This window comes from Zalophus californianus, chromosome 5 (genome assembly GCF_009762305.2).
Source record: "Zalophus californianus isolate mZalCal1 chromosome 5, mZalCal1.pri.v2, whole genome shotgun sequence".
NCBI classification, from domain to species: Eukaryota; Metazoa; Chordata; class Mammalia; order Carnivora; family Otariidae; genus Zalophus; species Zalophus californianus.
The window spans coordinates 60599399-60626305 of NC_045599.1; the positions used below are offsets into that span (position 1 = coordinate 60599399).

Here is a 26907-nt window from a genome sequence, read left to right on the forward strand (position 1 = left end):
GGCTCAATCCCAGGACCCTGGGATCATGACCCAAGCCAAAGGCCGATGCTTAACCATCTGAGCCACCCAGGTGCCCCAAGGTGGTCACTTCTATACTATGTGACATGCATAATTTAAACACTCACGAAACTAATTTCACATTAAAAAAAGGACTAGCAGGATCAAGATTAAATTTATGGGATGCCTGGGTGGCTCAGTCGGTTAAGCGTCTGCCTTCAGCTCAGGTCATGATTTGGGGTCCTGGGATTGAGTCCTGTGTTAGACTCCCTGCTCAGCAGGGAGCCTGCTTCTCCCTCTGCCTGCTCGGCCTGCCGCTCTGCTCTCCCTGCTTGTGCTCACTCTCTCTCTCTGACAAATAAAAAAAATCTTTTTTAAAAAAAAGATTAAATTTCACACGAAGACATTTTAATAAAAATAGAAATACTATACCATGCTACTAAAGAAAATTTTAAAAACCTACATGAATGAAAAATGCTAGATCAGAAGATTTAATGTTGTTATAATGTCAATTCTCCCCAAATTAGTCTAATGACACAATGCCATCCCACTCAAGCCTAAATTTTCAAGGAAAATATAAAAGGTCTAGGAAAGCCGTTATCTTGAAAAAGGTGGCCCATGTTGGAAGATTTCTACTACCTCCCTTAGAGACTCACTCTAATTCTCATATTTAAGATAGTGTAGCACTAGCCTAAGAATAGGAAAAAGGAAGCAGTCCACAAAAGCTTTTGGGAGGGGGGTGAAGGAAACAAAAAATTTGGGTTTTCATGTTTATATTTTCATTATCAAGAATCAGAAAAGATTCTATGAGCTTCAGAGAATGGTGATTAACATCTGAAGGCAACATCTTCAGAAAACACCACATGGAGGATGTTTAATTACAAAAAAACACAAAAACCAAAACAACAACAACGACATAGTTTTCCATTTTGAATTTTATTAAAGTACAGAGTTAACAAGTTTTGAGTTTTCTACATAGGAAAAGACTGGTCAACTTCAGATGCTTCATAGAAAAATTAGCATTCAAAAAACAAATATAAACCCACAGTTGCCTTTGTGACTAGAGGGAAGAAAATAATTTTTAAAAAAGTTAACAAAACTCTAACCATATCCAAGACTATTATAAATTTCAAACAGTAAATTTACCACACATATTACATTTCAAATTCTAAGTAGAGCAAAACATAACCACATAATCCGGCTACAGCTAATTGTTTTGGAAAAGTTTTAAAAATTAACAATGTTACAATTATAAAACTTTTCGTAGAATTTTTTTTGCAAAGTAAAAAAAGAACTTAAATCTTTAATATAGGAAAGCAAAACGATCCTCTTAAATTTCTTATAAATAACTCTCAAGACATATATTACACATCTGTTGCAAGCTTTCTTTACCTGAGAGAATTTCCCAGGATCCTTCACCCAGAGGATTACCTTAAAGAGTTCTTCATCATTTTACTCACATAAATATGACTGAACTCCTACAGAAGTGGATTTGGACATATGCGTTTTTAATCTATCCTTACCCAATTAAGTTTTTCTGAAGGAATTTTGCTTAATAACAAAAAACCCTCTTTGGTAAAAGCCAAATATTTCCCCCTTTCAAAATGAATGCCTCTCCAAGTGATTTACTGAGGAAGAAAATTTTAAAGAGATAAAGATCTTTAGAATGACCAGCATTAGTGTGAAAGATCTACGTAACAGCTCTCTAGCTCTGTAACGTTAAGTCCAACACGAGTGAGCCCATCTCTGCCTGAAATGCAACACTAGATGAACGTGTCTGAGGCTTTACAAGCATTTTAAAGATGGCAGGAAACATGGTGGCCTTAAGAACAAAGCAGAGGGAGTTAGTTCTATTAGGAGAGTCTCCTACAGAGAATTCCATGAGCTGAGTGACTACTGCACTGTCCCTGATTAAGGAGGACCCAGCGTTCTCTCTGGACAGGCAGGGTCTTAGCCCAAGGTCACACCCTTCTTTGTTATAGATTAAAACTGCTTTCACTTCCAAGAGTAGAACAAAAATGTACGCCAAAATGAAATGCTATTTAGAAAGGCAGTCAAAGGAGAAAAAAAGCCAAGGAGGCTTAAACAAAGGCTCTGGAGTTCCCTTTGCAGGGTAACATGAAGCACCAATGGTGATAAACTTCCGGCTAAAATTAAATAAGTACATAATCTTAAATAGGCAGAGGGCGACAATATGGGGGTGAGGGTGGGGATTAGCACTACACGAAGGTCATCCAGAATGTAGGATCCTCTGAGGAACTGGAAATTTAAAAAATGAGGTGTGGGGGCCCAACTGCTGACCATTCCTGATGGGCACCAGAACCCCAAATCTCCAGTAACCCCACCTTCCAACAGTCCACATGCATACAGTCCTTCTACTCCACCAAAGAGCTCCAAACACCTCTAGGGAACAATTCTTTCAAGCGATTCCCCAAGAAACTGAGAGGACAAAAGCAAAACCAACTAACCAATATTACAGAAACTCAACCCAACAAGGACCAAGTTGGGTTTCCAAAAGCTTTTGACAGAAAAGTCTCCAGCCTTCAGTCAGATGACCCATCTAGGTATACAGCAACATTCCCAGAAGAATCCCTTCCCCCACCTAGTGTTTCTACTCCTGAAAACGAGAAGGGAAAAAATTTCCACATCGAAGGAATAGCACAGAAGAAACATACACATAGAGCTTTTTAAAAAACTTCTCCCTCTTGTATCGCTAAAGGAGTCTGACCAGCAGCTACTGGGAATGTACTTTTTAAAATCATGTACAAAAAGTTGTAGGAAGCAAAATTATTTTAAAAAGAGATCAGTGAATGTATCCAATGAACACCTTCATTACAGCAACTCAAAGCAATTGGCACAATTTTTCCAGTTTCTTAAATCACAACAGCACAAGAATGTGGGTTCTTTACACCCACAAACATTGACTCATCACCTGAGTATTGTTATGACAATGAATAATCATTGAAGTTACCTTATTTATATGCCCTCATTAAAGTTACCTTATTTATATATATCCTAAGGATATATCCACATCTCTCCCATCATTCAGATAAACTTGCTTCGACTCTCAGTTGAGACTAAAAATCAGAGTGACTGCAACTCTGCCTCTCGTGTCAGACTAAACTTCAAGAAGAACTTTGGGCCACAAACCAAATTTTAAGCAGCTCCAAAACATGGGTTGGCTGGGCCAGCTAAAGAAGGAAGTGCTGAGGGCCCTGCCACTGGCAATGAATGCTTTCCTTTCTGTTTCCCTGAGCTTCTTTCTGCAGGGGAAGCCCGCCAACAAAGGCCAGCCAAGGAACAAGAGCCTTGTCAGCTGGACCGTGACCTGCCCTAAGGGCCAGTTCTAAAGTCACATAGCTGGCTGCCCAAACCAGCTAGACCCTGGCAGGAAGAAAACACAATGAAACTAGCATCCCAGCTCTTGATGGGACTCTGCTCGCGGTCTTTCCTAAAGCCAGTCTCAGCTTACCCAGAGCCCTGTGTCACGGCAGCAGCCACTGTGGCAGCTCCTGCCTGGGGGCTGTCCCACACACAACCCATTCCCTCAACCTGTCCCCGGCCCACAGAGCTCCCAGGCCCACTGGCTTAACAGGGGCTGCACGTGGCAGCTTTCCATTTTGTGACACCAGAGACCTTTCAACCGCCAAGCTCAAAGAGCTTCTGGCCTAAAATAAGAAGTTGGATGAAGTTTGCAAAAAACAAGGCTCTCACCCATACACGACTGCCTTTAAAAACGAACCTCAAACATAAATAAGGCAAGATTCTAGAGGAATTCATTCACTGAATTTGTTTTCCCGCTTGTGTTCCTGGGAGGAGGGCAAAGGAGCAAAAATGAAGAATTGGACTAATTCCCCACACCAGCATTTTGGCACACAGGGACCCGATTCTGCCCATCTTGGCAGGACACACAAAGTACAGGCCAAGTGTCTCCATTCTCAGACCCTCTGTGCCAGGGAGCTCGAGAGGACGCTTTTCACCCTGCACGAGACATTCCCGGAAGCATCCCCACCATGTCTCCACTGGGGTCCCTAATGGACTTTCCGCTTTCCACCGAAAAAACTCTTCCCTGACTGAGGACGGACATCAACACTGAACACGGGTATCTTCTTGGGCAGCTGCCTAAAGTCAAATCTCTTATGAGTATTACTTTACAAGTTCGTATTTTTGGAAATCTCCGTGGATGTTGCTTATGGCTTAATTACATACCCCCCTCCCCACCCCCTCACCCCCCACCGTTTCTTCTAAGTATATTTGGCCACTTCTACAACTTATACGAGATAGGCCTTATCTGGTCAGCCCAGTTTGAGGTGCTGCCTGGAATCCTCACCTCAGCAAATCTACTCCAAAAAACCACAGTGAATATTATCATGCACCTTCCAGATCCAGGAAACAAGAGCCCTTTTGCTTTTACAATTTCAAAGGCCTCTAGGTGGAAGAGAAAACCGGCTGACTTTCATAACTGAAAGAGAGGTGCAGCGGGCTTCAGTCAAGGTAAGGTCCTAGAGTATTATTAATATTAATAATACAAACAAGTAAGAACGATAGCCCTCCATCGTTCAGGCAAAGAAAACATGGATATTGTTCTATAATCATGTGAATAACACCACAAATAGGAGTCATAATTATTGCAGGAACTTGGATCAGGAAGGAATAGCATAGTGGGGGAACCACACGGTAGTGACGGCAAATTGTGCTTTTTCACATTAGGGCAAAGACGTTGAGCCCAGAAAGGATGAGGGGACCTCTGAGAAGGGCCAGGGCAGAGTGTGAAGTTGTGATTCCCAGCATCACAGCTTCAAAGGGAAACGTCTGGAGGCCAGGAGGAAACAGCACAAGGGTGGAGTTAAAAGCAGGTGCTTCCTCCTGTACCCTATAAATACCAAGTAGCTGAGAGCAAGGAGCCTGCAGGATGAGTGCTCTCTGCAGAGCCCACTGCAGATGAAGTTCCCGGCTGAGGTGTGGGAGACAGGTCTGCATTCCGTCAGGGGCTGAGGGTTCAAGATTTTGGCAAGTTTTTCTATTCCAAGGATAAGAATGACAAGGTCAGATTTATCCCTGTCATGCCCCAAACTCTGTTTTGGTGAAAAAAAGTACAGAAGGAAAATACTAGCCTAATTTCTCTTCCAGTTTTTAGAGCGGAGACTCACACAAAATATCACTCAGGATCAGCTTGGTTGAAAATTTCAATTCTTTTGGAATAAAATGGTTATTTCTTTTTGATTTTCCGAATTAAACAGCCAAATCAGGTGATTTTTTTTCTTTCTGAAAGCCTTTTTCAGACCCACTCAAACCAGCCAGAGGATGCCGGCTTTTCACGAAGCACCAGTCACGGCTCAGACCCCTGGGACACTTGTTCAAAGGATGTCACTTCCAGCCTGCAGGCCTGCTCAGATCCTCCTCACACAGAGAACTGGCGAGAGGGACAGCAGAGGGGAGCGACCAGGGTCCCCAGGTATAACAGCACACACATCCAGCAGGAGGCCATCTTGACCCAGAAGATGGACCAGCTTCCACTGAAGAAGGTTTCGATGTTGGCACTTTCATAGCTGTGGAAACGAGAGACAACTGTGGTCAGAGCAGGAAGAGAACAAGGCAGTGAGATATCTCTTCCAGAAGGGGTCTCCCTGCTCCCATCCCCTCCAGCCTTTCTGTTTTTCCTAAAGGCTCAATTCAGATACAACTCACACCATTTAAAGTGTACACCATTTCCCCACCTCCTCCCAGCCCCTGGGATTCACTAATCTACTTTCTGTCTCTCTGGATTTGCCTATTCCAGACATTTCATATAAATGGAATCATGTAGCCTCTTGTGACCGGTGTTTAAGGTTTGTTCATGTGGTAGCATGGATCAATACTTGATTCCTTTTTATTGCTGAGTGATATTCTACTGCATGGAGATACCATGCTTTGTTTATCCATTCATCAGCTGATAGACATTTGGGTGGTTTCTACTTTTTGGCTGTGATAAGTGATGCTGCTTAAGTGATATGTGTAAAAGTTTTTGTGTGGCCATACTTTTTTTCCCTGTTGGGCATATACCTAGTATTAGTACGGCCAGGTCATACCATAACTCTGTGTTTAACATTCTGAGGAACTGCCGAAGTGTTTTCCAAAGTGGTTGCACCATGTTTACGATCCTAGCAGGAGTTTTTGTAAAAGGGTTCTAAATTTTTCCCACATTCTTGACAATATCTGTTATTTTCTGCCTTATTAATTATAGCTCCCTCCATCTTTTAAGCTTCCCACGCCAAAACTTTCCGGGAATTACCAAAGCATTAGATGCACTGGGGATACATTAGAAGCTCCCTCCTCTCTTTTCCCTTAGGATGTTCTGGGAAAATCTCCCCAGTGAAGCCTTCTGCTGGCCCCACCATCCCTAAACCCCACCTGGTACTCCTCATTCCTTTTCCTCATTTTTCTCCCTAACAGCACTATCTGCCACACCGCATTTGGATCATGGTCTGTCTCCTCCGTTAGATTATAAGCCTGCCATTTCTAACAGTGCAGCACATTGAAGCCACTCAAATAGTTGCTGCATGAACGGATAGCACAATGAGCCTAAATGTCTATCCCATGTGTATTCTGAGTTATAACAAATTATGATCCAACCAAAACTTCAGATCAGTGAAAAATGATCCAAAAAGAATTAAAAAGAGAATTTCTTTGTAGTGACAGGGAAAGTTAGATCCACCATGTATTGCCAACTTTAAAAAACAAAACAAAGCAAAAAAATCTCAAGGGGAAACACGTGTAATCATATTTATATTTTAAAAATTGCACAGGTTTGTAAATGCACAGAAAAGGAATGAGGGGACACACGCCACCTTAGCCCCCGTTGTGGGGCATGAGCATCAGCAATTCCCAGGGTTAAAAGCATGCCCGCAGACTGTTGAGACCCCAGGACTGTTTCTGTGTAGATGAGCACAGCAGGACTTGGAGAAGAGTTTAGCTGACTCCAGGAGACTGGATCTGTGACTCAGTGTGGGTCTCAGCACTTAAAGACTAGGACTTAACTTGATTTTCTAAAGACTATCCCTTCTAAAATATGTAAGATAACGGGCCACTCACTTGAACCAGCTGGTGACGGTCATCATCACATAGAGGGAAGCCAAAAAGAACACGAAGTGGAAATAGGAGTAGCTATAGACAGTGCCTCTCTTCTCATCATAAATGACCCGTGGTCCCTCCTTCACATTCTGCTGTTCTTCAGTGTCTGTGAGGCACAAAGCAAGCGCAAGCTCATTGAACGAACACATGCACGCCAGCCGCGTTAGCAGAGTCACACTCACTCATTCCAATCCCAGAGACTGGTGAGTAGAAAAGATGTCAAGAGCCATTTGTAGCCTCAGGCAATTTTATCCACACCCTCTGTGCAAAACCCCCACCCAATCCCAGGACCCTCCTCCACAGGATGAGTTTCCTAACATTACATTCGTTTGAACAGAGCAGAAGAGAACCCTTACTAACAGAAAACCCAGGATAAGCTCAGATGGAAGTGAGAGAGCAAGCCAAGCGTTCTCAAGCCTCTGGGATGCTCCAATCCAAGAAGAAAAGGAAGTTGAAGGGAAGAAATTTTCATTCCTTTGAAAAATGTACTTCCTCCTTCTCTAAATCTCACTGTAGAATTTAACTTACATATTAGCCAAAACAGAAACGGGTTCTTGCTGGCCAGAATACCAACACAAACAAATATACCCAGCAATCACTCAGGAAGAATGTGAAAAGTAGATCAACAGTATACCAGCTTTGGAAGAAAACTTTCCTCTTACCATTCAAGTTATCTGGGTGTGAATCCCAAACACCTAAGACTAGAGCTGCACGTAAGGGAGATTGACTACTTACCTTCTCCATCGGGGCCGAAGCAAAAACAACACCGGGCTACCTGGAAAAGCAAACCCAACAACGTCAGGGGGCTTTTCTACTTCACTAAAGGCCATCCACGTGATGTGCCAAGCCTTCTGCGTAAATTGGAAGCCAGGCTCGGAACTGCACTCATGTGACCCCTTCCAAAGGATATGACTAAGCATCTGTTCTTCCCAAGTGCTCTGGTGCTGGCAAGAGGAAACAGACATGGAGGTGAGCCACCTAGAGCCCCTTCAATGGCGCTCACTGAGTGCTCACTCAGCTACTTGGAGTGCTGTGAGCAGCCTCCAGACGGCAGCTCCCAGGCTTTCCCTCAGTCACAGAGTTGCTCTGCCCTAGAGCCAGACTTCTTGGGCAACCCACCTTGAATGACTGCTCACGGCAGGGGTGTATAGGTGCAGCCACTGACCCTCAGTGACTGCTCTGATGAGTCATATCTGCTCTGGGGCACCGAAGGGGTCAACAGAGGCTTTGTCCAGCCTACGGTGCCCTTCAACTTCACCCTTGGCCCAATTTTGCCTCCTTCCCCTTCCTTTCCTTCCACCTGTGTTGATCCCTAATAGATACTCTGTGGGTCAACTCTGCCTTGGCAGCTGCTTCTGGAAAATTCAACCTGAAATGCAAGGTGAACAAGACAGGTCCCCACTCTCGTGGAGCTCACTCCTGGTGGTGATTTGCTCTACTTGCTGGGATTATTATTCTGTTTGCAGTTGAAGAAACTGAGGTCAAGCAATTCTGGCCTGAGGTTCAAAACCAGTCTAGTGACAGAGCTGGAGTATAAATGCAGGACAGGCACTCCAAGGTGTGCAGTTCACAAGAGGCAATTAGGTCTAGGCATGCGAGGTCTAAGAGATGGTGGAGCCGGCAGAATCAGATATGGTAAAGCTAGGAGGTCTGGAAGCAGGAGGCCCACCTACATTTCCTATGAAATCAGGCTGCTGAACTGTCTGCCTCTACGGAGGCAGGGGTGCTCGGGACCGGGATGGATGGAGGGGATGCCTTCCTTTGAAGAGTCTTTGACACCTTTTAAATTTTGTACCGTGTTTCTGACCTACTCAGAACAATAAACTAATAAAAAACTGGATTATGAAAAATTAATACATGATTTCAGAAAGACTCTGGTAAACAGAGTAAGAAACATTACATGTAGCAAGACCAGCTGGGGAGTGCTGGGTCCTTGGCACTTTCTGGCTGACAGTACTTTTACTAGAAAGAACACAGAGCCAGGGACAAGGACGTAGGAGTGTGAGCCTTCATCTCATTTATACACCGCAAGGCCAAGCCCGTTTCCCTACTACATCAGGGACACTTCTAGAAGAGGGAATGGCCGTGACAGAATCTTGGATCAAGTGACACAGTCTAAGATTCACTAATCATTCAGTGGGCTCAAGACAGGGTATCCTGGGGTCCTAGTTCTTCTGAAGCTTAACTTAGCATAAGAAACCACTAACTCTCTCTTTCAAAGGTATATCCTGTGAAACTTGATACAAGGAGAGCAAACCAACTTCCGTTTTGCAGGCTCTCCAGTTCAGAAGAAAACAGTGGGACATTTTCCTTAGAACGAGAAGGAAAGCATCCTCTTAAATCTAACTTAGAGACTTGCTGTTCTTTGAGCTTGCACTCTACACAATAGGGATATTGAAGCCATTGAGCACAACCTCAGCAGGTGGTCACCCGGCCAGTGGTGAGAACAAATGCCTGCCTTCTAGAGACCATTCTCCTCTGTGTAAGAAGCAGTAATCTATTCAGACTCAGCAGAGCCTTCTCCTTTTTTGAAGGGACAGAAAGAGCTGTTGAATGCCGCTGGCAGACTGACAACCCTTCATAATGTTCACTATCTCCAGGTCAGGTGCAGGAAAGACCGTGCCCAGAGCCCCAGCTGCAGAGAAGAGTGCCCATATCTGGACAGACACCAGGGCTCCTCCATCCAGGGAAGGCTACGAGGACATGGCCGGGGGCCAGGGGCCAGGCCAGCTAATCAGAAGTTTAAATAACTTTTCTGTCTCTCCCCTCTGTAAAATGGAGATAAAGCCCTCACTGGGTTTGTATGAGTATGAAATGCAATCACAAATATAGCGCTTAGAACTGCCTGGCATGTAGCAAGTGCTGTTAAGTCTCAGCCATCATGGGAATCCCATGTTCCTTCCATTCTTGGGGTCAGGGCTGAGTCTTTTCCTGGCTGCCTCCATGGGATTAGCCCTTTTCTGACCTAGGTGGATGTTCCATGAGGGCCCCAGCAAAAGACTTTTGCACAAGTAAGGAAATAACAGACATTCTGCTGACCGATAGCATCTGCTAACCACCCTGATTCTCTGGACCTCTACTGTTCCCAATTCCTTAACCAGTGAAATGCCCACCTGACGGAACTGATGCAGTTACATAAGCTAACGTGTAGACAATGCTCAGCAGTGTGGCAGGGAGCAGATGCTTGTTCCTTCCCTTCTCCAGAACAGCTATTACACAGAAGAATGGACTAGGAGTTAACACACACACACACACACACACACACACACACACACACACACACACACACACAGAGTCCATTATGACAGAAGGAAATCGCAGAGAGCAGCCCGACAAAGCTACCCAGGCATCGGGTGGGAGATGGGCAGCAATGCCACACTAGAGGCTAATTTTGTTGGAGGAAAATCAAAGATTCATTTTAATCCCATCGTATCTACGAGACATTGTCTTTTCTGTATAAAAACTGTATTCTTTCCTGGGGAGAAAAATGGGATGCAGATCAATAAAGATGCAAACACACAGAAAGAGGCTTCCTGAAAAATGGGTCTTCTGAGATGAAGCAGGACCAGGGAAGGAAATGAACTTACTTCCAGTTCAGGAGCTGCGTATCGCCCCTGCAGAGCATCAGAACTTGACCTTGTCGTCGATGTCAAGCTAAGAAACAAACACACACGTTATATCCCAATAGAGGAAGGGCAGAGCCGCCCGGTCAGTGCTGTCATGAGAGGCTCACGGCACTCTCCAGTCCTGGCTCCTTAAAAAGAACTCGTCTATTCCAATATCCCGCTTTGCTCCAAAACTGACTGACCAATTCTACAGTTGATGTCTTTTCACATGGATTGCATTAGATGATTTTAAGCAAAGAGAAGTTTGTTGATAAAGAAGTAAGGCATCTTTTGGTCCTATTATCTTGGTTTTCACCTCTCCTCCCTCAAACACCAAGCCAAAAGGATTTTCTGATTTTCCTTTTATCTTTCCACAACTTTTGAATAGAATCACTTAGAAGGGATCAAAACCGGACAAAAGAACCCAGAGATAGCAATAAAAAAAAAAGCAAGGGCATGAAAAGCAAAGGTCACAGTTATTTACTGTGATAATCAGCCTTTGGCAGAACAAAGTTTTCTGTTTGGAAATTCAACAGACTAGCTATCAGTGTGATTAAAAAAAAAAAATCCTTCCCACCATTCTCCCTATACCCAGAGGTAAAATATTATAAAATCTGGCTTCTAGGGGTAAAAAAGGTATTTCTTCTGGGGGGAGAAAGGGAACATTTTAAGCAAACAGAAATATATACAATACTCAGGGTTCCGGCTAACTCTATAAATTCATTTAGCAAACATTTACTGTAAGCCTGCCATGTGTTAGGTCCTGTTCTAAGCCCCTGGGGACCCAGTGAAAAAGACAATCCCTAACCTCTTACGCTGTGCCTTCAGGCGCCGGCCTGGGGGCAGGCAGGGGTGTGGCCCCGGGAGAAGCAGGACTTAACAGACTCATGTCAACTAAATAACCCCCAAGAAGCAACACTGCCTTCTCTGCTCATTCTCATCCTCTTTCTCCAAGACAGAAGAGATCAGTGAAATGCAAATAAACAATAAAAAGCCTTCCTCACAAAAAGGTCCTCTGGGATCCGAGCACACTGCTTCCTTTGTGGGCCACTGCGTTGGTGGTATAGTGGTGAGCATAGCTGCCTTCCTTTGTGGGCCACTCAAGTCCAATAGCATCACTTTCTCTTCTGTTCGGTACGGACGGATGCTGATCGAGGCCCAAGCGCTCCCACTTCCTGACTTCTAGCCTCATCCGAGGAATTTTAGAGATATTTCCCAATGGTGGTGCACCCAAGAAACACACACACCTCGCTCCTGCATATAAGAGCATGCTATATTTTCTGCATGTGAATTATGATTTAATATAGTGTATCATTTCTGCGGAGGAAAATGTAACTTTTTAGAAAGAGATTGATTATCTGCAATTTTCACCGAAAAGATGGTATTCCTTCTTTAAAAGGGTTAGAATACATACTGCACTTTTGTAAATTCTTTGGAATAAAATGGTTTCAAGAAAAACAAAGCTTTCATTCTGGCACCTCTGCCGCTTTACTTCCATCATCAGAGAGCACAGAATGGGGAAGCTTTTGTTCTTATTTCTAAATACCTGTATTCTATTACTCAGCCATCAAAAAGAACGGGATCTTGCCATTTGCAACAACGTGGATGGAACTAGAGGGTATTATGCTAAGCGAAATAAATCAGTCAGAAAAAGGCAATTATCATACGATCTCACTCATATGTGGAATTTAGGAAACGAGACAGAGGATCATAGGGTAAGGAAGGAAAAATAAAACGGGATGAAATCAGAGAGGGAGATAAACCGTAAGAGACTCTTAATCATAGGAAATAAACTGAGGGCTGCTGGAGGGGAGGGGGGTAGGAGGATGGGGTAACTGGGTGATGGGCACTGAGGAGGGCATGTGATGTGATGAGCACTGGATGCTATATAAGACTGATGAATCACTTACCCTCTACCTCTGAAACTAATAATACACTATATGTTAAGTAACTGAATTTAATTTTAAAAATAAATACCTGTATTCAGTTCATCATTAATAACAGAGGACTTCTACAAGTAGATGACACTATAAAATATTATTATAATTCAGTCATAGCCTTCACCCACAAAATACTCTTCTTGGAATTACCAAGGAAACACTGTTTTCACACCTAGGAAATTCTTATTGCCTGCATTCTATTACTCAGACCCCCGTTTGATGAGCACAAGACACGTTGCCAAACAACAATTCCTGGATTACGCAGAACCTCTTCCCTTCCAGGGCTAAGGCAGGAGCAATTTCACCCACTGCTTCTTGTGGGGTGTGGAAGGAGACTGACCACATTTGATCGCAACAGGGCTTCACCGTATAGACAAGTTATAGCCCACTCACTATCTCTAGCCCGCACTCACAAGAAACCAGCAGTGCCTTGCAATTATGATAAACAAAAAAACTGCCTCCCCCCCAACCCACCCCCTCCACCCACCACCACCACTGCCATGTCCAGGGCCTCTTCCATAATGGCAGAATGATTCAAAATGCAGGTGGCTCTCCACACCTGCTTCAACTGCTTTTGGAACTGGCCAAACTCACCTAGATCAAAGAAAATCTCTAGAGAACATGTCCAGACTTTCCTGTTGGAGAGCACAGATTCTGCTCCCTGACAACTTACAGGGCCCTTGGGAGATCTCATGACTATTCCCACCCTTTGTGTGAAGTTCAGTTATGCTCCCAAGTATAAGTGGTGACTCCTAGCTCCCAATGGAGAAGACAGTCCTATGTGAACTGGGGGGAGGGCTGGACATGCCCCTTAATGCAGAAACCGGAAGATTTCTAGTTGGTAGGTGAGGGAGCGGCAGGATTCTCAAAATAAAACTTGTATACTCCTCCTCCATTTTTTTTTCTTAACTTGTCCTCCTTTCTTAAATAAAGGTAGCAGACAAAGAACACACCGAAAGAATAGAAACCGTGATTTGCCAACTCTTCTCAGTTTAAGCCAATCTTCTCTCCAATTCTGTCTTACCAACCTTGTACTTAATTTCTACACGGTCTGCCCTATTGCCATGAATGTTTCATTTTGATGACATTTAATAAGGATTCTTAGTTTTTCCAATTTTAAATTCAAATTCCTAAACATTTAAATAATAATTATTTTTCTCATAAGCATAGTTAAAACTGAAATGGCCAGGACCATTTTATAGCACAAATACCTCCTAATAATAAAATGAGGCAAGTCATCCAGCTTATCCTTGAACCTCAATGAAGGACCTTACTCCAAACAATCCCAGGGGGAAAAACGACTATGAACCTGTCTCTCCCAGCACTCTAGCCAAGGAGACACAAGGAGAGGGTTCCTGAGATTGGGGGTGGAGAATCACAGAAATGGGCTCTATGCCCCTCAGTTTCCTTTTTTTAAAAAATTTTTTAAAGATTTTATTGATTTATTCATGAGAGACAGAGGGAGAGAGAGAGAGAAGCAGAGGGAGAAGCAGGCTCCCAAGGAGCAGGGAGCCCGATGCGGGACTCGATCCCAGGACCCTGGGATCATGACCTGAGCCGAAGGCAGATGCTTAACCATCTGAGCCACCCAGGCGCCCCCCTCAGTTTCCTTTTTATGTACAACGAGGGAACTGAAGCTGACTGACTCCAGGATCCTGCCTGGCTGGACAGTCTGAACTCGAAGCCAACAAAATAACAATTTCAATCAAAATCTAGAGACCAAGAAGGGAATTAAGAAATAGTGGAGGCTGGGGCCTAAGGGGTGTCAGGGGGATGGACCTATACAAAGAGCCTTTAGGGAACCCCTGCATGGGGTCCAAGATGTGATACTTCTTCACAGCAGTAATGTCTGGGGACAACAGAAGAGGCGTCTAGAGAAAGAACGGCCTCGGCTGTAAAGCTAGGTTTAGGTTGAGCCCTTCCTTCAAGCTAAGGCAGCAAAGATAAAACATACTCATAGTGAGTGCCCCAGAAGCAGGACTTGGGACAGAGAACCAGAAACTGAGGATGGAGGCCAGCATGAGAGCCCCCTAAAGGAGCAGGTGAGAAGATAGCACAGTAAGCCTTCTAGGACCTTACAAAAAAGTTAACCTCAAACCCAAGCAATTTTGGAACTTTCAGGGAAAACATGTAATGTTCACACTATGCAGTCTTTAGGCTTCCTACAATTGCTATCAAGAATTCTAGATATTCCTGGGGCGCCCAGCTGACTCAGTCAGAAGAGCATGTAACTCTTCATCTGGGGGTTGTTGAGTTCAAGCCCTATATCGGAGGTAGAGATTGCTTAAAAAAATAAAATCTAAAAAAAAAAAAAAAAAACAACTCTAGATATTCCTTAAAAAAAAAAAAAAAAAAGGATGGGGCGCCTGGGTGGCTCAGTCGTTAACCGTCTGCCTTTGGCTCAGGTCGTGATCCCAGGGTCCTGGGATCGAGTCCCGCATCAGGCTCCCTGCCCGGCGGGAAGCCTGCTTCTCCCTCTCCCACTCCCCCCTGCTTGTGTTCCTGCTCTCGCTGTCTCTGACTCCGTCAAATAAATAAATAAAATCTTTTTAAAAAGATAACAATTTTCAAAGCTGACTGCAGCTACCTGGAATCTGTGTAAATGCCAGTAACAGACGTTACCGAACGCTAGCGATTAAAGTGCAACACCGCGGTGCCTGCTGGGAGGACCGGGTGGGCAGCAGCGACCACACCAGGGGAGCCCTCCCGGAACCTGGTAGCTCCGGAACGCTGGTGTGAGACGGGGCGTCAGGGGCAAGCACTCATTAGTCATCTACTTTCTCTTCACATCATCTGCAATATTTTTTACATGCCAATACAGAAAAAAACTTGAGGGATAAATGATGGTATTAGCTGTGCTGCTGCCGTGTCCCCCCCTCCCTGGCCCCCGAAGCCCAAGAAAAACAGACTCAGGAAGGAAAAGCTTACTCAGAGAAAGAAGAGCTGAGAATCAGCATTCAAAATTTGGGTGGCTTTATGGTTTTCCTGACAACATTCACTGACTTGGGCCCGAATCCCATCCACTGCTTTGGGTATAGTAGGTATGAAGTGAACAGCTATGGAATTAATTACAAATGAAAGGCCAGACATGGTCCCTGTGGTCCTTTTCGCTGTGAGGAGAATCTGTCACTCTGTCAGGGACAGGATGAGGACCAATGTTACGGAACCTTCACTGGGACAACCACCTGCACCCAAGCAAGCACGGCATGGCCTGACACGTGGCTGAACAAGCACTCTAAAAACCCAGTTCCTTTGTCTCCAAAATGTCTGTCCGTAGGTCCCTTTCTAACAGGAGGGAGTGTGAGAGCTGTAAGAGAAAATACCAGCGCCTACAGAAAGACATGTTATTTTATAAGCTAACACCGCCAGGATTCTTCAGTTTCCGCCAGGGGAAGACCATAATACATTACACCTATAACAAGATGAAATTTTTATACATTGAAACACAACAAAGAAAACGTAAAACACAGAAGTAAAACCTAAACGTGAGAAGGTCACCGCCAAAGGGAAGCTTAATTATCAGTGAAATGCACACTCAGAATCAGTAACTAAGCATTTCTACCCGTTACTTTTCTCCCTTGGGCAATCTTTTAAACATTCTAAATAAAGGCAGCACCAACCCCCCCACGAACGAGCATGTGAAATACAGCCTGCTTTAACAGCACTGTGGGTTTCAGCATAAAAGAAAAGGGGCGTTTCCTGCCTTTCTTGGGCCAAGCACAAAATGACCGTGTATGTACTGCTTTGTACTCTTTCCATCAGCAGCAGAACAAATGGCATTTCCCGTGGATTAGAAAGCTGCCAAAACATTCTGGCACAAACCATTTCTTCCCCACTTTGTACTCCCTTGCCCTCCAAAAACGCTTTAGCGACTAATATTCAACCATTTCCTCAAGGGCTGCAACGTACTATAGATCTATTATAGTCACCCATATAAATACAAGTAAGGAAAATGAAGTCCGAACACTGAGGTTCGATGCTGTGACACATACTTCTTCCTTCAAGCTACTTTCCCTCTTCCTCAGGTGGGATTTGTTTTGCTGCCTCGCTGTTGCTAAAGCTTTCTTAAAATTTCCTCCGTACTTTTAAAGTCTGCAAAGGTGGCCTCAAGTATCTCCTAAGACTTACCATGAATATAAGATGCACATGAACAAGAGAGTGGTACCTAGTCCAGTAACCAAGTTTTCATCTCTGTACAGGTCCTGACCAAAGTCTGGCACACAGATCGTCACATTCTTCCCATGTTCATCTAGAGCTTACAAGGAAAAGACAAAGTAATCACAGTTAATTAGAAAAGCCTGTTGTAGCTGACATTCATTTGGGGAAAATTCGGGTAGCTTAGAAGAGTGAAGGCTTATTATTGGAAACTCCTACTCTACAGTCCCACTGAAGTCAGACTAGATTGCTGCTATTTCAAAGCACCCCCTGGGGCGCCTGGGTGGCTCAGTTGGCCTTCGGGCTCAGGTCATGATCCCAGCGTCCTGGGATCAAGTCCCGCATCAGGCTCCTGCTTCTCCCTCTCCCTCTGCCTGCCGCTGCCCCTGCTTGTGTGCATTCTTCTATCAAATAAATAAATAAAATCTTTAAAAAAAAAAAGCACCCCTCCCACCTAAGCAGCCTCTTCGAACAAGACCCTCAGATTCCAACTGAGTGCCAAAGGGTTCCTCTGTGCCATGATACAGTAAGAGTCTTGCTCTTTTCAGTACTCTTCTGACACTAGTAAAAAGTAAAACTCTTATCTATTTTTCAGTTGACTTAGCAGGCTCTAAACAGAGGTAGTATGCAGACATTCTTGAGTTTCCACCGTGTCTATCCTCTCTGGAAGTGTGTCGAGGCTACTCAACAACCAAATACGTACTGGCTGTGCAAGAGCCACCTAGTCCAAAGCCTCCACCCACACGCGAAGTCCCTTTACTGTCAGTAATAGGGTGGTCGTGATGCTATTATCCTTTGCTTACTTCTTACCTCCTTTCCCAGGAAGGGTCTTCCATAATGGTCCCTTTCTCTACACTTTCTTTTTTTCTTTTTTTAAGATTTTATTTTATTTTTTTTAAAAAGATTTTATTTATTTATTTGAGACAGAGAGAATGAGAGAGAGCACATGAGGGGGGGAGGGTCCGAGGGAGAAGCAGACTCCCCGCTGAGCGGGGAGCCCAATGCAGGACTCGATCCAGGGACTCCAGGATCATGACCTGTGCCGAAGGCAGTCGCTTAACCAACTGAGCCACCCAGGTGCCCTTAAGATTTTATTTTTAAGGGGACGCCTGGGTGGCTCAGTTAGTTAAGCGTCTGCCTTCAACTCAGGTCATGATCCTGGAGTCCCAGGATTGAGCCCCACATCGGGCTCCCTGCTCAGCTGGGGTGTCTGCTTCTCCCTCTCCTCACCCCCCTCAGCTCATGTTTTCTCTCTCTCCTCACTCTCTCTCTCAAACAAGTAAATAAGAATCTTAAAAAAAAGGGCTCCCTGCTCAGCAGGGAGCCTGCTTCTCCCTCTCCCACCCCACCTGCTTGTGTTCCCTCTCTCGCTGTCTCTCTCTCTCTGTCAAATAAATAAAATCTTAAAAAAAAAAAAAAAAAAAAGTCAGTTGCTTATTCTTGGGCGCCTGGGTGGCTCAGTTGGTTAAGCAACTGCCTTCAGCTCAGGTCATGATCCTGGAGTCCCTGGATCGAGTCCCGCATCGGGCTCCCTGCTCGACAGGGAGTCTGCTTCTCCCTTGACCCTCCTCCCTCTCATGTGCTCTCTCTCTCTCGTTCTCTCTCTCTCTCAAATAAATAAATAAAGTCTTTAAAAAAAAAAAATCTTAAAAAAAAATTTACTTTTAAGTAATTTCTATATCTAACACAGGGATTGAACTCACAACCCCGAGATCAAGAGTCACATGCTCTACCAACTGAACCAGCCAGGCACCACCCCTCTACATTTTCTTTTAAAAAACATATATGTTCTGTTTCTTTTTGTTGATCAGGTCTGTAAATGTACTAAATCTACAGTGCTAAAAAACATCAGTTTATTTATAAATAGAAGAGTTAAAGAGAAGTTCTTTCCTCAATGATACTGTAGTATGCATTAATTCCATCTGTTACTATTGTGCACAAAAGCCCTGTTTACAAGGGAACAGTACAGATGCATCATTTTGTCCACTGTGTCTAATAGGTATAACTGGTTAATAATTACTGAATCATGATGTAAAAAAATGTGACAATACTCAGGTATGTACTTTCTGAGTGTTTCAAATTACAGTCTAGAACATTGCTGACAACCCACAGGAGAGAATAAAATTACCTGTGCAAAGGTGGAAGGAAAAAATAGTGTGTGTGGGTCAGTCACCTGGCTGGCTCAGTCGGTAGAACAAGTGACTCTTGATCTCTCAGGGTCATGAGGTCAAGCCCCACATTGGGTGTGGAGCCCACTTTTAAAAAAATAAAAGTAAGTACTAATCACAAACACATCCTGGGGAGCCTGGCTGGCTCAGTCAAAGGAGAATGCAACTCTTGTTCCCAAGAGTTGTGAGTTCAAGCCCCACGTTGGGTGTAGAGATTACCTAAAAATGAAATCTCTTAAAAAGAAAAAAGGTTTAAAAAAAATAGTGTGTGACCTGGGAATATCCTGATGTTTTCTAGATTTCTTAAAACTTTCAAGAGGTGGGGTGCCTGGGTGGCTCAGTTGGTTAAGCATCTGACTCTTGATTTTGGCTCAGGTCATGATCTCCAGGTTGTGAGATCAAGCCCGACACCAGGCTCCATGCTGGGCGTGGAACCTGCTTGGGATTCTCTCTCCTTTTCCCTCTCCCCCACCCTAAATAAATAAATAAAAATAAAGCCCATTTTACAAACATGCACATTCTAAGTATTAGAAGATAGACTACAATTATTACTGGCACTCACATTTGAGATAGCAAAAATAGTTGTGTGTGCTGTGGTGTAAGGAATCTCTATTCTTAGGCCAATGAAAAAAAAATCTTTTTAACTGACCAAAATATGAACTTTTCTATTTAAGTAGTATCACCTGAAATTAAAAAGAAGTCTTCTATTTGTAAGTGATCCCTACCATTTAAGAGAAAAACACTGTAACCAAAAACCTCATTACATTAAAACCAAAAATTAATAGTCGTAAAAGAAAGTCTTAAAGAAACTAGACCTAAATAAACTTAGAGTCAAGACAGAGCTATTTAAAAAAAAAAAAAATTAAATCCAGGATAGACTGTACTTAATATAAGACCTACAATTAGATCACTTTGCCCTATAAATAGCTATAAAGACAAGACTCATACACACAATACATGTATATAAAACCTTCAAAATTATCTTTGCATTTACTTTCTACATTTAAAAAAGGAAAACAACTTCAATTTTCTATTCTAGAGAAAAGATAGCACATTTATTTAACTTGATTTATACAAGATCAAATGTACCCAAACATACATACATTCATATATACTTAATGTGTATATATGTGTGTATACATTTATATACACATTTATATATCACAAAAGTGATATAGATGATGAAATATAATGGGTTCAGAAATCAAAATAAGAAATGGTCTTTTGGTCTTTTACTGGCAAGGGGCTCAGATAATAACAATGTATAATATAATAGGGCTCTTATAGTTCTCAATCATTACAACCACTACAGTAACAATAGCTAACCCTTATAGAGTACCTACGACATGCCAGGAACATACACACACACACACACACACACACACTCATTGAATTCTTTAAAAACCACCCTATAAAATAGGGATCTTACTTAATTACCTTGTTAGAATAATAATTAAAATCCTTATTTTAAAGACAAGGTATCTAGGCAGAGAGAGGTAAATAACCTTCTACAAGTTAATGAAGTGGCAGAACCAAGCTATAAACACAGGCGGTCTGACTCCCAAGCTCACACATGTCGTGTTGTCTCTATAAATAAACATTTAAGAAGAGCAGTTCAAGGTCACACAGTTAGCCAATGTTAGAGCTGGGCTCAAATCCTGTCTCCTGCTTCCCACTTCCACGTTCCTCCCACCCTCTCTTACAGTCAGAGAGATGACCACCTGAAGAAAAGGAAATTAGTAACCAACGAAAAAGACAACGCAAAATAAGCAAAACACAATAATGTTCCTTGAAAACACAGAGCAGGAAAATGCAGATTAGCCCCAAAGCATACTCAACAGCCCATCTTTGTTCCTGTCTTTCCCACACAGCGGGAAGACTCAGAAGAAGAAATTTTCATTTTCGTATCCCACGTTAAGGACATTATTCAGTGAAAAATCTAGATCATCTATTTTGAATTATTACATCTTTGACATTCTAATCAACAGCTCAGTAGAGACATATTCCTTCCTCTACAATGAAAATATTCAAACCCACGCTCCCTAAGAAGGCAGGCTGGCTTACCTACTTCTACGGGTTTGCTGGACAGCGCTGAGAAAGTGAGATACATCACGTAGCAGCTTATGAGCCCTGACTGTAGCAACCCAGAATGGGGCTGTCCTAGAAAATCAAAGTGACAGATTTTAACACAGAGTTTTAAATTTCAAAAATAAGAAAGTCTAAAAAAAATAGGTCCCCAGCCCCAAATGATACTCTTCAAACTTGGACCCCCATCTTTAAAGGGAAGAAGAGGTCAATATCACATTTTCCAAACAACACTAAAAAGACAGGGAAGTGGATGGAATTATACACCAAGCCTAACTATGTTATTTTAGAGATGCCAGGTTCTGCTGAGGGCTCTACCACCATGTTATTTTCATAACAACTATACTTAGGGGCGCCTAGGTGGCTGAGTCGTTAAGAGTCTGCCTTCAGCTCAGGTCATGATCCCAGGGTCCTGGGATCGAGCCCCGCATCGGGCTCCCTGCTCAGCGGGGAGGCTGCTTCTCCCTCTCCCACTCCCCTTGCTTGTGTTCCCTCTCTCACTGGGTCTCTGTCAAATAAATAAATAAAATCCTAAAAAAAAAATTTGTTTTAATAACAACTGTACTTAAACATACTGCTTAGTCCTCCTGAGGGTCATTAACACGAGCTCTTAAATCTTAAGACCTCAGAAGAAAATTCACCATCATTATTTGTGAGACCTACATAGCTTAGTGAGGTAAATGGGAGACAGATTTCCTAGGGCATGGATTCCAGATTCTACAAAGCCATCAGACACTTAAAGTCCATGACAGTGGAAAAAAGCTCGACCTGTCCATAGACAAAAACAAATAAACAAACCCCCCCCCCAAAAAAAACCACCTTTGGGAATACCAATTCAGGTAAAGAAGGCGGCACTGGCGCTCAGCATTCATTGAGGGAAGAGCTTTAATATGTTATAATATTTAAATTAAACTGTTTCAATCATTCAGAGTAACCAGGATATGACAAAAAGGATTTATCATTTTTTGGTGGAATTTTTAACCACCTCCCTACATGAAAGGATTTATTAGTTCATCCAGTCTTCCCTCTGATTAAATTTGTTTCAAGTTTTAATTACTAAACTGTACTGACCAGGGGAGCCTGGGTGGCTCAGTCAGTTAAGCCTCTGCCTTTGGCCCAGGTCATTATCTCAGGGTCCTGGGATCAAGCCCCACATTGGGCTCCCTGCTCAGCGGGGAGTCTGCTTCTCCCTCTCCCTCTGCCTCTGCCCCCCACACATGCTCAGCCTTCTCTCTCTCAAATAAATAAAATCTTTAAAAAATTAAATAAATAAAAATAAAATAAATTGTACTAACCAATAAAGGTATAGAAATAGTCTTTTATAATGTTGCTCTTTGGCATGGGAATAAGACTCACTTTAGCAACTAATGGCATTAAACCAAATATTTCAAAATATTACAACTATTTTATTATTTTTAAAAGATTTTATTTATTTATTTGACAAAGAGAGACACAGCGAGAGAGGGAACACAAGCAGGGGGAGTGGGAGAGGGAGAAGCAGGCTCCCTGCTGAGCAGGGAGCCCGATGCGGGGCTCGATTCCAGGACCCCGGGATCATGACCTGAGCCGAAGGCAGACACTTAACGACTGAGCCACCCAGGCGCCCCTGACAACTTCTTTCTGTAGCCAAAGATGGTATTCTGGCTTAAGACATCAGAAGTTGTTTATAAAAGATAAGTCAGGCCTGTACTTTCTAAAGCACTTTCAAATCCCATTACCCCTTCCTTTTTGCCTCTGTGGGTTTTTGTTTGTTTTTAAGTAATCTCTATGCCCAACGTGAGGCTCGAATTCATGACCAAGATCAGGAGTCACATGCTCTACTGACTGAGCCAGCCGGGCACCCCTCTTCTATTTGCCTTTGAAACAACCTTGAGCCAGGAAGGTTTACAGATTTCTGTTGGCTTTGCTGAGAAAGGACTGAGGTCTGAGGAAGGTTAGCTCGTGGGGCCAGCTACTGGCTCAGCCAGATTGGATTTCCTGCTTCCTGACTCCTAGGCCACATGGCTCCCGATTTCTGACCCAGAGGCCTTGGGTGAAAGATGAGCCCAGAAAGAGCTCCTTCTGGAGCCTTCTCATTCAAGTTTTACACAGGGATTATAGTTATTAATATACACTCAAGGCATCTTCCACTTAAAGGCTCCTTGTAGTACATTATTTAATAATGGTAACATCTGGGGCGCCTGGGTGGCTCGGTCGGTTAAGTGTCTACCTTTAGCTCAGATCATGATCCCAGGGTCCTGGGATCAAGCCCCACATTGGGCTCCCTGCTCAGCTGGGAACCCGCTTCTCCCTCTCTAACCTGCTTGTGCTGTACGCTCTGTCACTATCCCTGTCTCTCTAATAAATAAATAAAATCTTTAAAAAATAATAATAATGGTAACATCTGTCTTCCTATTTACTGACTTCACTACGTTCCGATCTTTCTTGACCTGAGGCGTGCCAACGATCACATTCTGCCCAAGTATGGGATTTGAAGAGGAGACTGCAGTCCCACCCTTCCTATGGACGACCCATGCATGGTAAATTAAGGAAAGACCATAATCTAAAAACACAACTGAAAACATGAGGTTTTGCTCAAATTTACACACAACAAAACATAAATAAGGAGGAAGGGGGAAAGACGTGCTTACGATTTTGGACGCACGGTGAGATGGCTACCACTGAAATGAGCAGACACAGGCCCCCGTTCAGCCCCAGGAGAATTTTGTTTTCCAGGCAGCCGTCCTTCTGTGTATAAAACAACGCCATCAGAATCAGGCCTCCGGCAGCAATGGAGTACATGATGAGTGTCACGAGGGCCAGAGCGGCGTACCACAGCTTGTTGGTGGCCGTGCCTGCAGTCCTGTTTCTCCACAAGCGGGTAAGAGGGAGAGGAGAGAAGACAAGTCAACAAAGCCCCCATTCCCTGACCACATTTACCATCCCTCAGGCATTCACGGGGCTCTCAGGCCCCAGGCCATTAGAAACCCAGTCGTCCAGAAGACCTACCCTTTTGCCACCATCATGCTCCAGCGAAGCCAGAAGGTACACGTAAAATATGCTGAACAGCTCTGGTTCAGGCTCAGAACGTTTTCTAAACACTAAACCATTCTGTTTTTATGTGTACGCATCAACTAAAATGCACATCCACAGACTTGACTCTACTCTCCCCATTCTGAATAGGAATTACCCTGGGGTCAGCTTTGGCAAGTCTTAAAAAAAAAAAAAAATGGCTCTTAGATGGGGTTCTCTTCATGTTTTCCTGCTCAACACAGAGCCCGGACGTGCCACCGCATCCTACCAGAGGTGCTGCCGCAGCTTCTCTTTGGGGAGAGAAGCAGCAAGCAACCTTCACTCAGAGAGACACTGGCGGACCGCAGCCCCTTCGTCCGTCCACGGCAAAGGGGCGTCCTCAGTGGTACACTGCTTCTCCAGAACAATGCCACGTGGGATGGAGGGAGAGTGTAAAGAGAATAAAATCAGCTGGGCAATGAGTAAAAACTGTAACAGGATTTATAATAAGAAACTTAAAGAGAGTAATTTGCTTTCTACTTTATATACTTATTAATAAAGGGATGGGAGAAATAAGTGGTGGTTTAACAACCAACCGAAATTATTCAGAACAACAACAAAAAAGAATGTTTGAAACCACTAAACAAAGAGGACAGAACCAGAGGGAGCACGGAGTGAATCACTGTCATCTGCCTTATGATTAAACGGCCCCACTGTAACCACATTCTAACAAACCTTCACAGAGAAAGCAACTTGCTTAATGTTTTCACAAAACTGGAAAGTATTCAGGCAACTCAGCTAAAATGTTTTAATTGTGAAAAAGTTATTGCAGCCAGAGACAAACAGGGAGGAAAGACAGAAATGATAATGATCCTCATATTCCTGAAACCAAGCCAGGCACTCCATGACCACAGAATTAGTCTAACGTAAAAGGCACGCAAAGGAAATGACAGAAAATGAGACTCGAGAAATGAAAAAAAAAAATTTCTGAAAGCCAAATGGTAATCAATGACAGAGAAACAGAACGCATCGTGTAGGAAAAGGTGAACACGGCTGACCAGTGTGGGTGGGGTGTGACTGTTTCTCCACTGGTCTTTTGGGCTCTTGTTAGCATATGAAGCACTTTCTTTCTCTCTTTTTTAAGATTTTATTTATTTATTTGAGAAAGAGAGAGAGAGAGAGAACACACGCAAGCAGGGGGAGGAGCAGAGGGAGAGGGACAAGCAGAGTCTGCCCTGGGTGCAGAGCCCAAGGTGAAGTTTGATCCCACGACCCTGAGATCATGACCGGAGCTGAAACCACGAGTCAGACGCTGAACCAACTGAGCCACCCAGGTGTCCTGAGAAGAGGAATTTTTACAAAAAGAAAACAACTCCTGACTGCAATTTTTCTTTCCTGGCTCTCCGCCCCCCCCCCCCCCTCCACGTCCTCATCACCATCAGTGAAGTCTACGAGTTCCAACTCTGGAACATACCAGAACCTAACTGCTGCTATCATCGTTCGAGTTACAGTCATCTTTCACCTGGATTATCTCCCACAGGTCTCCTTACTTGCAACTCTCTCCCCCTCTCATCTATTCTGTAATTAAAATATACATCCTATCATTTTCTTCTAGTTTCAAACCCCAGTGATGCCCTTCCATCTCACACAACGGCCCCAGAAGCCCACCATGATCTGACCCAATGCCATCTCCTCTCTCTCCTCTGGTGCCCACCCCTCAGCACTGGGGTGCAGCACAGAGGATGCCCGTTTGCCCCTCAACAAGCGGAGTCCTGCCTCCATCTGTCCCTCTTCCTTCTGGTCACAGTTAACTCCCTCACACCTGATCGTGAAGCCTTTCCCTGCCCTGCTCTCCCCAAAGCCCACACCCTGCTTTCTTTTCCTCCAGTCGTTTCACCATCAAGCCTGTTACTTATTTGCTTGATCATAAACTGATGATCTACCCATGCTCCCTGCCCTCCCCAAAAGGAGAAGGTAAGCTCCACAGAGCAGGACATCACTGTGTTCACTGCTCTTCTCCTGCCGTTGAGTGCCTGGAAGATAGTATGTGCCTAATGAATATTGCTGTGAGGACTGTCAGTGGTTAAAACTAACTTTGTGCAGCAATGGTAGCAAAATGGCTGCCATTCCCGTGGCTTCCTCCTCGGTGACAGCTTGCTCTTGCAGACGTCCCACCACTTAGGTGGCACTTAGCCATGATTTATTTTTCTTTATACTCTCGGTGCCTACCACCACACTGTCTGGCACACACTTAATACTCCCCCAGAATGTAAATAAATGCTAAATGGGAAGAAGCACTTGGAAGGAGATGAGAAAAGGGTTAGACAATGGGCAGAGCACCAACACAGTAAGCAGGAGCCGGGTTGGGAGAGTCAGTTGCACTTGGGCTCAGGATTCAGGAGAACCCAACCACAATGGAAATTACAAATCTAGCACATTTAGAAGATGGGTCTTTGTGAGAAACACCGGAATGTACCTTCTACTTTTTGCTATTTCATTTTTAAGACTTGTCACTTCAAATCACAAAACTCAAGGTAGAAAGAAAAAAACACGTTAAACATCTAATGCAGCCATATTATTTTGCAGGTGTGAAAAGTGAGGTCAGAGAGGCCAAGTAATATGCCTAAAAGAAAACTGTAAACTACAGAAGCAGGGACATGAACACCCAGAGCCTCCTGGTTTCTGGGCCCAGGGCCTCCGTCCTACTACCATTGGGATCTTTTCCTTCTCAAGATGTTTACTGAAAAGAGAAAACAGGGATGCTTGGGTGGCTCAGTCAGTTAAGCGTCTGCCTTTGGCTCAGGTCTTGATCCCAGAGTCTTGGGATCGAGTCCCACACTGGGCTCCTTGCTCAGC

General features: G+C 43.8%; 1 protein-coding gene across 3 annotated transcripts in view; it reads right to left on the bottom strand.

The window, feature by feature from the left end:
- Positions 1-914: 914 nt before the first annotated feature.
- Positions 915-26907, bottom strand: part of SERINC5 (serine incorporator 5) — a 99771-nt gene continuing 73778 nt past the window's right edge. For 2 of the 3 annotated variants that reach the window (XM_027605391.2, XM_027605389.2), the window contains 7 exons: positions 23691-23902; positions 21040-21135; positions 16781-16907; positions 10695-10761; positions 7843-7882; positions 7069-7213; positions 915-5546 (listed from right to left, as the gene is read on the bottom strand). In XM_027605391.2, the coding sequence (XP_027461192.1) occupies positions 5399-5546; positions 7069-7213; positions 7843-7882; positions 10695-10761; positions 16781-16907; positions 21040-21135; positions 23691-23902 (835 nt within the window). In that variant the 3' untranslated portion in view covers positions 915-5398. The remainder of the gene's footprint in view (positions 5547-7068; positions 7214-7842; positions 7883-10694; positions 10762-16780; positions 16908-21039; positions 21136-23690; positions 23903-26907) is intronic. The other variant, XM_027605390.2, reaches the window with a different exon arrangement.